Genomic DNA, 12,036 nt, shown 5'->3' with positions numbered 1-12,036 from the left:
TCCATATGCACTGATAGAAATCATGGGAGTGTGCCAATAGAGGGTAGACAAGACCATCATCATGATAACAGTTATGTGAACGTGGTTAAGGTTGTGGAGGAATCGCCATGGTTTGGTTATGGTTCAGGTTCAAAAATTACTTGGTTATGTTTCGAAACAATTGTAGTTTAGGTTAAAATCAATAATTCAGAAGGGTCTTTGCCCCCATGGATCATAATCACTGCGTCTGCTAGAGTTCCTCTACGAATGAAATGTAACTAGTGGTCATAAAAAGCTGCTTGTACAGAAGACCCATGGGTTAAGTTTTATAGGAGGTACCTGAAACACATGAAAAAGGTCAGTATCAATGGGAATACTGATCAAATTTAAGTATTTAGCGTCAAACTAAGACACGCAAGTCAAATTTTCCAATAATCTGATTGTAAAAATAGAAATCACTTCCTTAAGTTATTCTACCCTGCCACAAAAGAACACTGTCTGTCGGACTGTTGGTGCATTAACTATACAGTTAATGACACGGGTGAACGCAGACTTCAGAGGCTGTAAACAGCCGTTAACTGCCAGGAATTAAGGATGTTTGCAGCTCAACTACACACAGAGACGTTTCTTTAAAGGAATTGCTAAACTCAATGTTTACATCTCCACACCCTCAGGTAAGTGATCGCAATTAACTTGGCTTTCAACTCCATGAGCTTTTTTTCTCCCTTTTTCATAACTTTGAATAAGAAAACCTTGGGCCCCTCTGATATTTTGATGAAGGCTGACATTTGTTTGTATTACTGTGTAGGATATTAAAGACTGGCATATAAAAACCCATCCCTTTATGAGTTTCCAGAGTGAGGATCAAACCGGTGTATTTTTTTGTTGTTGTTTCACCTTGTGGAGATATTATTCTGAATGCAACTACAGCATGTCTGACTCCTCATTATAAAAGATATAGGTCATGTAGTTGGCTGCAGTTTTTGCCAAAAGGCTTGAAAAAAATATGATAAAAGGCAAAAGATGAATTCATTAATTAAGAGGTACATAGGGAAATTGGAGTATGTAGGTTAAAATTTTGCACAATCAGAGAAATTCCAGTCTAATCCAATTTTTTTATTTTGGTACACTCCTAAATTTAATCTGAATTAACAGAATGCCAAGAGGCATGCTTTGATTTCTTCTAATGCTGACTGAATTATTGAGGAAGCCATGCATTAACTATGAGAGGGAACAGGAATAGGTTTGTGCATGTATGTGTGAATGCATGCATCCTTGAGTAGGTACATGCTTACAAGGGGCTTCTTGCCACTTCAAATACCTGAAGAAAAGCACTGATCTATTAAACATGCCTTTCGTAGCTTGTAGAGTCAGAGAGAGTCTGCTTTTTACTCGAGTTGCCACATGCTCACTTCATGAGCTGACAGTATGGTTGTTATTCAGTATCTTAGATTTCACATCAATGTGTTGCGTTTAAATATTGGCATGCCTGACGTGCCATTTTCAGACATTCTCTCAGGAGAATGTAAACACAATTGGATCCGGACTTTCTCCAGAGTTTTACAGTCACAAATATGCAGAAGGACATTCTCTGATGAGAATAATTCATAACATAGAAATCTGTGGAGCGTTCAGGTGAGGGGTGATGCAGCAGGCAGAGGAAGGACGTTACATATAAATCCTGTTGTAGAGATCACACATTTTGTTTTACTGCACATCAACACCTTTTCTTGAATCTTTTCTAAATTCACATCTTATGGCTCCTCTCTGCATATGTCCACAAAGGGGATTTCATTGGCTAGTTCCAGCACTGCTGCTTGAAAAGATGAATGTTTCAAGGCGCAACAGGACATCAGTGCAGTTAGCACATGCATCACGCCACCCCTTCAAAGTTAATGAAAGCCAACTCTGTTGAAGACTCCTGGGCATACATGTCAGTGCTGCAGCCGACCATAGAATTCTACTGTAACAAAAATCACATGCTGTGTCATGATGTCAATCACCCTTCTGTTTGAATGCTACTATTAAGTTAATTAAACAAAAATTACAGTGCTTTTGTGAAGGGACTCAACTGGACTCTGGTTGAGTCCGTCATATCTTGTACTTGCTCTTACTAGATGGGGGCAATGTATGAAGAGGTTTAAAATAAAGGATGCAATAAGAAGATCACTAGAATGATGCCCTCAATACATATGAAATAAATGACACTTATCCTCCAAATGTACATAATTAAAATGGAAGATTTTAGAATTTGTTTTTTTATAAATCACTGCAAAATTCAACAGTGAAATTGGCAAACAACCGATAAAAACAGAGTTGAATTATTTATTGTTGGCCTCTGACCTTAGTTTTCTTATCGGTCTTATCATATCACCTGCCACTACCACTACACTACTTCTCACTGTTGCAGAAGTCTACGCAAATATTTTGCACTTCAAGTTTGCTTTGCTTTCACCTTCTTTAATTTCAAACCAGCTCCATGAAGTTTAAGTGTGGAAACTGTGCTGCTCTTCTATTGTGTGAAGCTTCTGTCTCTTCTTTTAATGTTTCAGCTCAGTATGTTGCTGTGGAACATCGGACCAACCAGTCTGTCTTCCTTTGTCCTGTGTATTTATCTCGTCATTCTCACATTACTGCAGAGTACTACTAAGTCTGTATTAACCGATTGTTCAAACAGGGATTTCAAACCATGAACAGCAGTTGTGACATGTTTGCATTAACTTTAAAGCTTAATTTACTTCCATTGCTGTATTATACTAATTTCTTAATCCCTGAAAAGGGTTTTCAGATTGTATTAGTCTTATAAAACCTTTGGCAGTTCACCACTTACCCTTGTACTAATTAAGCTGAAAAACCGGACATGAAAAACTGGCCTTTTGATAATTTCATAATGGTCTCTCCATCAATCTGGACAATAGACGGACGCTTAAAGAAAATCTATTCTTTCCAAGAGATATCTGTCTTTGCAGTGGAAGATACTGTAACTAAGGTTTCAGAATATAATTAAATACAAATGGCAATACATACCATCCACATTCATATACCACACATCAAAAAAGGGCAAAATAGGATGATTGGTTTGTTCTATCTTCTGTGATGGCTGCAAAGCGAGTGACTGCTGTGTCACAGAGAGGCATTTGGAAACAAGAGGCCACCAACTTATTTCCATTAAGATGAAGCTGAAGACAAGAGGAGACAGATCCTGAATCAATCAGATCCCTTCAGATCGAAAAGAGAGACCAACCACCAACCATATAAAATGAATCAGACAGAAAAATATCAAAGATTATTGAAGGACATTGAAAGAGAGATGGAAACGTGTGTGTTTGTGTCATTGTGTGATATTAATGTTAAAAGATTTGATTAGAGATTGTGAGTTTCTGCAGGAGGTATTTAGTGAGATCAGAGATCATCGAGGTGAATTTTAATCTTGATGAACTGAGCAGTGACTTGGTCTGACCTTGTGTGTTTTGCCTGCAAATTGAAGCGTGTCAATTATCTATTGTGCAGCTTTCTTCAAATTAGATCAACCTCAAGACACAGAAAATGCTTGTTGAGCAATTGAGCATATGTGTGTGTGTGTGAATACTAAATTCCTGCCTATGACCTCAGTTTAAGTTGTAACTCCGCTGGCAAAAATTAGAACTGGTGCTCAATGAAGTCTTGAACGACCTAACTGAGCGTCATGCATATTATGAGCACAATTAAGAACAATTACAACGCTCTACATTATGCAGTATATCCTCTCACACTTCTAACTCCCTCCCAATGAGATGAAGGGTGAGGATAAAGCCTCCATCCTCCCCCAAGGCTGCAACCAGCCTCTCCTCGGGAACTCTGACATCGAAGCCGATGAGCAATGACATGAATACATTTGCTGTTTTCGAGGTCCTTTTTATATGCGTTCTGGGAAACAGATATTTGCATTTGTTGCAGGAGCATATGTGAGAATGACATAGGTCTAAAGGTCACAGTAGTTGTTGAGGGGCAACGTCTCTGTAAGCCTCCCCTGAGCAAAGCTATTGGCAGTTCGGTAAATCCCTCCACTGAACACTGACGTCTCAATCCTAGCAACCGTAACGAGGTACCTTTGCCTGCAAGTAATGTTCACAGGGCTGGAGAGAGACGATTAGGAGTCTGGATGCAGGTTTCTTTTTCCCCTCAACAAAACCAAAAGTGTTAAGAGCAAAACGGTAATAAATGGATAAGACAGTGTATAATTAATCGATTAATCGTTGCAGCACTAAATATACATGTATGTGCAGCCAATGATTCCTGCATATGATGTGTATATGACATTCCAAGGTTAAAATTAAACTCCATCAGCTGAGTTCTCTCCATCACAGTGGCTGTGTCCATCTGAAGTTTTTGGAGATGTATATTATTTTTTTGTAAATTAAGTAATTTGTGCTGTTTGTACCATAAAAATAAGATCCAGCTTTGGTGAAAACACTGTAAACTGCACATGTGCCATGTGAGAATGGAAATCTTAGTTTGTCTTAAGAAGATATATTTGTGATATGTTGTTTGTTTTTTCTCCACAACAATCTAGCCATCGTGAGTCATTATTTCAATTCAATTTTATTTGTATAGCGCCAAATCATAATATACATTATCTCAAGGCACTTTACATAGAAGGTCAAGACCTTAAAATCTTATTTAATGAAGAGAAACCCAACAGTTCCCACAACCCCCTTGGAGGTTGGGACTAGCATGTGGATACGTGACCCAAGAATTTAGGGACCAGTCTGCACCAAGCCAGACCAGATTTTTTCAATGATATTAAGGTTGGTCACTTTGGCTGGGTGGTACACTTGATTATTTACACTACATTAGTCAGGTACAAACACACAAAAAGAATGCCTGTTGGGTTTGGAAAGAAAATTACGCCCCGAGCCACACTTTAGTTTGACAGTCCCGGCCATAATATAAATACTGTGGCCAATATTTGTTTGGTTGATCATTGCTTATTCATTTTTCTTTTTCTTCTTTATTGTATTGCCCTGCACTGGGCAGTGGTGTGGGAATCCAGCCTTTCTTAGATACATTTGACTCTTTTTGATGTATGAAAGTGCATAAGGGAGGAAAAAGTGTTGATTGGATATGCCGCACTGAATGGCACGTCCAAACATGCAGCAACTTTCAACACTTCCTTAAACCACGTTGGTTGACTTCGGATGCCTTCAGGCAAGCCTTAGTGATGCAATGAGTTTCTAACCGATCTCTCAGAGCGTGTGTGGAATACATTTTCAATCCGTGGACTGGAGAGCCTCAGGAAATGTACTGTGAATGTAAACAGTGGCAATGGAATGACAGCATTCTCATACCGTACGTTATTTAAACAAAGGTTGTGAAATACTGTTTGGGTTGGAAATGATCAGAACGACGTTTTTTTCTCCTTTTGTCTTTTTTGAGCAGCTCCTACTAACTCTGATATCCTGAAAATAACTTCAAGGTATTTCTTTCACAGAACTTTATTCAAATCTAACTTTCAGTCTCTCTTCTTGACACCAGATATCACACCAGCTCCCCTGACATTTGAAGCAGTGAAACAATGTCCCTTATTATCATTAAAACTATAACATCTCAGCGTGTGGTTTATACATGAGGTCACAGTGACAATGATGGAAATGAAGAGGAGGAGTGAGTCAGATAAAATGACTGTGAAGATGTGCTTACACACTCACAAAAGACATTAACAACCAAAAAACATTGAGTCAATCTTCCAGATAGTTTGATTATTTAGCACGAAGGATGCTTTCTACTTTTGTGATGATGCTAAATGAAAGAGGATTTGTAATTAATCAGTAATAAGAGATGCCTGCTGAGGGTTGTGCTACGCCAAAAGATCCCAGAAGGGTCAATTATGTTAGTCACTGTATTAAATTAAAAGGAATTGTACCATTCTTGATGAGGAATGCGGTTGTCACAAGATCCACATGATCTCAGCTGCAGTGACTCACGTCACCATCTTTGTAATTTGAAGACACATGGGGCGGACTGGTTTCTTGTGCACTAACTCAAGTCATGGTTCAGATTTTCAGGTGTGAAAACACCCTAAGAAAAAGGAGTATATGTGTTTTGTTCCTCTTTGTCAAAACTATGTGTCTAAGGAGTACACATCTGCTTGAGTGTCCCTGAAGGGCAAAGGTGCTCAGTGCCACTTTACTGTTGCTATGTGCTGGTTATGCAAAATTAAAGAAAGGGTCCATTTGCACTTATCACGTTATTTTATTTATCATCATCACTGTCTCTATATCAATTCTTACAAAGCGCTTACAAAGAATCACAGTGCGACAACGCAGTCCGTTGTGGTGTGCCACAGTGGCTGATGGACCTTTATCACTATTCCAGGCTACTAGCGTTAGCAGTAAACAGAAAAGCAAACCGAGGTGTTGAAACTCTTTAAAAGTCACAGCAGGAGGAACTTGTGTGGTTGTGTGTAATGTCTCTTATAGAAAAAATGCCATAGAATGCAGCTGTTTGATAACATGAAGAGAGCTGTTTAAATATGCTCACTGAAGCATCAAATATATTTTCCTTTTTGATAAATAAAATGCTGCAATATTGAATGTTTTAAATCATTCATGTGAAAAACAGGTTTTAAAATTTCTATTGCATGGAAATAGGTGCTTTTAGCTGCTCCTCATTAAAAGTCGGTCAAATGTAGCAGCAACTCACTTGGGTAGTATTCCCCCTGCAAGACACCTCTTTTTCATTTCCCGTCTAAAAGGTAGACACTGTTCATGAAACTGGGAGGAGTCACAGTCTCAACTGAACATGCTCACCAATTCCTCATGAGCCACACCAGAGAAGATAAATAATAAATAAGATAATTAAAGACCTTTAAAGGGCAACATAAGCAGTCAGAGGGGTTGGGTCATCTGGTGCCAATCCTATACACCCTGTACATACCAGACAGAATCACAAAGCAGATGTCGGTGCCTGAGCTTTGTGCTGAATTAGTTTCCCTGTTTACAGACAACATAATGCTCTGTGCTTTATGCACAGAGTCGTTACCGACTGTTTAAACTGATACCAATATTTTGTGGGTTATAGTTTTTACTATTTGCATTGATATTCCGACCTGGTTTTAATATTTGAGTGTCACTGTCAGTGAACAGGTGCATAGCTGAAGAACTCACTGAAGATAATAAATAAACTATTGTGGCAACAGCCAGTGATGCGAGAACACACACACACACACCCCCAAACCACAAATTTCCTTTGTGTGTCGTCTCTGTCAAGCTTTTTTGAAAATCTCTTTTTCTTCTTCACTGATTAGGCTTTCTGCATTTGTTTATGCTTTCATTTCCCACCATTATTGTCACATCATTTTTCACTTGCTTATCATACGCATTGTGTGTGATGACTGAAGTAAAGTCAGTGCCCACAAAGCCACAAAGGATCAGTGTTTAAAGAGCTTCAGCCAAAGGTAAGGGACCAACACATGATTATTACAGAGAGTGACAGAGGAATAAAATGGAGAAAAAGGAAAGGAGAAAAACCAAGAAAGAGTGTTGACAGGTGAAACGAAGCCATCAGAGAAGCTCCAGGTGAGATTTTACAGTCAATGCAGCTTCTCTTCTCAACACTTCTAGTCTGAATCAGTGTGACACCTTTTGTGGCCCGACACTGGCTGTAAGAGCTGCATGGTTTTGTCATGAAGTGTAATGTTTGATGTGGGTATATGAAGGGAGGCTTGCCTGAGTGAGGTCCGGCTCTACCTATCCTGATGCTCATCTCGTCAGATTCGGTGAGCTGGAACGACGGCTCCTCTGCTTTCTCTTTGTCCAGTTTAGAGTCGGGGGGCAGAGCCAGGGCAGTTTGGGGGTCCGCACCGACACCCTGTGGATAAAAGTCAAAAAATACAAAGACAGAAAAGGAAGGGGTTCAAATTAGTTACATATACCAAAAATGGCATATAATGCTTTATTTCATGGGGCCCCTTATTTCCTACTAATTTATCTATATTTCATTTTGATTATTCTCTAAAATCAAACTAAATCAAGCAACTATCATAAAATTCCCCCAAATTACTGACAATCAGCAATGCAGTTTGTATCAGTGTTGAGTGCTGAGATTTTTATACTTTTATAATACTTCATTATACATACACCCGTGTGTAAAAAACACTTTTTATTTGGCTGGTTAAACATAGGCTATATTTTTCTTAATTATAAGGGAAATAACTATATCGACATTTGTATATATTAACTTGAGAATGCTTTTATAAATTTCCAACTATCAAACTTTTGTTTGTTCCTTATTTGCAGCCCAGTTAAAAACATCAATACATGTGAAAACGTAAGAGCATCAAATAAGAAATGATGTAACTAAATAAGGAATAGTGCATTGAGGTTGGACATGTTGCCCCTGATATAGAAATCTACTCCTCTACGTGTAGTGTACATCATGTTCATGTTATTTATTCAAAAACGCACTGTTTTGAACAATTTCTCCCACAGTTACTGTCACTGCAATGCTCTGAATCATCTGGCCCTGCCAAGATGTTCTCTAATTTCCTCCGATGTTAGTGGATGTCGATATACGTGGCCTGATTGTGAGACTGCTACCAAATCAGGCAGTTCCAATCTTACAACAGTCGACTGAGTGGTGTGATCATCAGTTAGATAGTGGATGTTTTGCCATGTAAGTTTACAGTAACATAGTACACAGTTAAGCCCCTGGAAGCAATATAAATGGAAATGCTGCCTCATTGAAAACCAGCAGCGGACAACTGGAATCCACAATTCTGAATCCTCTGCAGTTTTTACATAAAAACTTTTATGTAGTGATAGTTTCACGAGATAGAACATTGTGATGGATTTTAATTAAAATAAAATGTTAATGCACTGCTTTGCTGCCAACTTTCTACACACTCCTGTCGAGCTGAAGGAAGAGGAGATTTGAATCAACATAAGATTCAATCTATTTCAATCTGGATTTACCACCTGAAAACAGATGGTAAATCCAGGCTGTATTCAAATACCTATTGAACCTATGGCCCAAAATCCTACCCGCCGCCTGTCAGTCAACATCTGTTTGTTTCCAATGAACAGCCTCTCACAACATCACACTCAATATTTAGAGGGATGATGAAGATGATCCCATCTGTGCTGTTGATTCCAGTCACAATATGAACAGTGAAATATAAAACCAAGACATGACATCAGCTATTTCAGTCAATCTGATCCATGGACTGCCTCCATGGTGGCTGGCAGCATCATATGTCTTAAGCCCTCCCTCCTCCAAGTTAGTGGATCGGACATGAACCAAAAGCTCAAGATGGCGGCGCCTGTATCCAGGATAATTCCGCAGGAGGATGTGGAGACACACCATTCACTCTAATATGCAGTCTCCGATTATTACCTGCAGGTTTATGTTTAGTATAAAATGTATATGTATAGTATAAAAGCGTCAGGATGTTAACATGGTAAGTGAGGCACTGAACCATCCTTTGTGTTTATGAACACAAATAATGTGTGACTACTTTCATGACTCTAAAAAAGCAAAGAAGTAATTAAAGGAAACATTTTTCTGCAGGAAGACGACAATCCAGAGGACAGTTTGACAGCCCTGTGAGATTACTTTGCATAAACTATGTAAACACTCTCATTTCATTGCTTTGCTTGCAATAAAGTGACTTTTTAATGCACGAGTGTTTTGTCTCCTGGGAGAAGAGAACTAAATCTGGCTGAACTAAATCAAAACCAAAATCTAACATGTCAGACACCATCTGGGGCCAACAAATACACAAAAAACTGAACAATGAATGCCAGTTTTCTGTATTATGTGTATGTTATTTGTTTTCATAGACCAAACTAGCAAAGTAAAGTGACACAAACTGAATATTGATAATACTCAGTAACTTAGGATGTACTCATACCAGAAGTCTACAATCTTCCTGATTGTAACTGAGTTGTTTGTTTATGAATTGGAATGGAATTTATTTTATCTATACAGGCACTGATTGAAGTACTGTACCTCAAAATGCTCATCGACCTATCTGGACTGGCCATTTTATTTCTGTCCTTTTTCATAATTTTTTTGTCTTGCTTATTGTGAAGCACTTTGTAACTGTGGATTGAAAAATGCAAAATAAATAAAGTTTATTATTATAAATTAAGTGAGATTTGACTATCAAACAATCAACAAATTAACCAATTAACTAACAAACCAACCAACCAAACTTTATTTAAACCTTTCAAACTATTCAAATGTAGTTTAAAGTGCTTTGCAGGTTATCGAAAAAACATAGGATGTTATTTCAAAAAAGTTCACTGTTGAAATATTGAACTGGACAGGAGCTTAATAATCATACAGTAAAATGCACTCAATAAAAATTGTATTATTCATATTAAGTATATGCTTTTCATCCTTTTTCCGCACAGATGATCTCACCATAAAAAACATTTTGTTCTGAAGAGATAAAGTAAGATCCTCTGAATAAAACCACGATATGTCCTCATTCCCAGGAAAACATGAAATATACATTTATAAAAAACATTCACTCCCTGTGGAGGCTTTCATGTTCTGTTGCTTTATCGCATTAAACAAAGCTATGCATATCAACTGCTTTCCATCCGCTACTACCAGGGAGGTATTAGGAGCTGGTTTAAACCATTGCTAAGGAAGATGGTTCAATGAGATGATGGTGATTAACAGAGCACAGAAACAATGAGGTTATGTGATTTATAAATTAACATTTATATTGTGTGAACTGCTGAATGGATGAGCAGTGTACAATAGTTTTTGGTGTGGTTTCAAAGGAGTTTCCTTTGGCTGACTTCCATCTCCCACTGCATTCAGTATTGCCAAGTTTCTTTTTTGTTTTCCTTTAATCACTTTCCTTTAGGCTGAGTATGTTGAAGCACCCAGACAATTGTTGTTGAATGTACAGTCTCTAAACTGAGCCTCTGAAACCCTGAATATCTTCCAGAGTTGGCAGAGGTTGTTTTATTGTTGATTAACGTCATAAAGTGGGAGGAAGGAGGGAGGAGAAACCTTTTGAAAGGCACTGCAGTGTGGTTATGCTCTAAAATATAGGATGATGTGAGAAAAAATAAAATGAATGTCTTTTAATAAAAAGTGAGAGACAAAACGCTGGAAACGAAAAAAAATGATACTATTGTCGTGGAACGTTCTTTGTCTGAGCCATGAATTCAGCAGTCTGTATTTGTCATTCTTGTTCCTCGGTCATTACTTACGCCAGCAGCAATGAGGTGTGTGAGAGGGAGAGAGCCAAGAACGCCACAGAGAAGAAAAAAACAGGAAGTTCAGGCATAAACTGATGAGTGAGGTGGTGCATGACATTTGGGGATTGCTGGGTCGTAAACACTGAATGCGGCCCGACCTCAGGACACGAAGGGCTCCTGTGGATGTGAATCCATATTTTCATCCATCCAAAAACATTGATTTTTTTTCCCATCCATTATTTCAGCGTTGTCTCAAATGTTTATTCTAGAGACTGTTACTCTCCCTACAATTGATTCACTGTTTTCATGGTCATACATTTGCATCTGTTACTGAGAGCAAAGTATGCAGCATGCTTCTCATTTATCTGACTACAGTGCTTTTGATAGTGTGTGAGCATGTCTGAGTAAGTGTGTGTTCAGCGGTGTGTGTGTGTGTGTGTGTTATGATGATGGGACAGTTCATACACCATCCTGGGGGATGTTATTAACCCATGCTGGCCTTCGGTGATGACCCAAGAAAGAACCTCATCAGCGGGTCCAAGCTCATCATTAAAAAACACTCTCAGCAGCAGTCTGGCTCTGCTGATCACTGGATGTCACCTCTGTCTCCCTCTTTAACTGTCCAGAGTGGAAACATTCCATTACCAGCGTCTTAACCTGCAGGTGCAGTCAGGAAGCTACCACAAACATGGTGTCTGATGGACAGCAATGTTGTCTTATTACTATTGTTATTATTATTATTGAGGGGAAAAAGCTGCTCCTTTGTCATGAGTGACTCCTCCTCAAACAGTTCTGCAATATACTGTCACTTTTTATTGTTTCTGTGCTGGACGCTGTGTGCAGAGCTTTAATAAACAAT

At 38.5% G+C, this 12,036-nt stretch overlaps 1 protein-coding gene across 2 annotated transcripts in view; it reads right to left on the bottom strand.

Moving 5' to 3' along the window:
* Positions 1-12,036, bottom strand: part of LOC109627066 (zinc transporter ZIP11) — a 97,033-nt gene that overhangs the window by 32,743 nt on the left and 52,254 nt on the right. Inside the window, exon 5 of one of the 2 annotated variants that reach the window (XM_069517498.1) lies at positions 7,686-7,827. In XM_069517498.1, the coding sequence (XP_069373599.1) occupies positions 7,686-7,827 (142 nt within the window). The remainder of the gene's footprint in view (positions 1-7,685; positions 7,828-12,036) is intronic. The other variant, XM_069517499.1, reaches the window with a different exon arrangement.

The sequence above is a fragment of the Paralichthys olivaceus genome, chromosome 21 (assembly GCF_024713975.1).
Source record: "Paralichthys olivaceus isolate ysfri-2021 chromosome 21, ASM2471397v2, whole genome shotgun sequence".
NCBI lineage: Eukaryota > Metazoa > Chordata > Actinopteri > Pleuronectiformes > Paralichthyidae > Paralichthys > Paralichthys olivaceus.
This window is presented reverse-complemented; position numbering and strand designations above follow the sequence as displayed.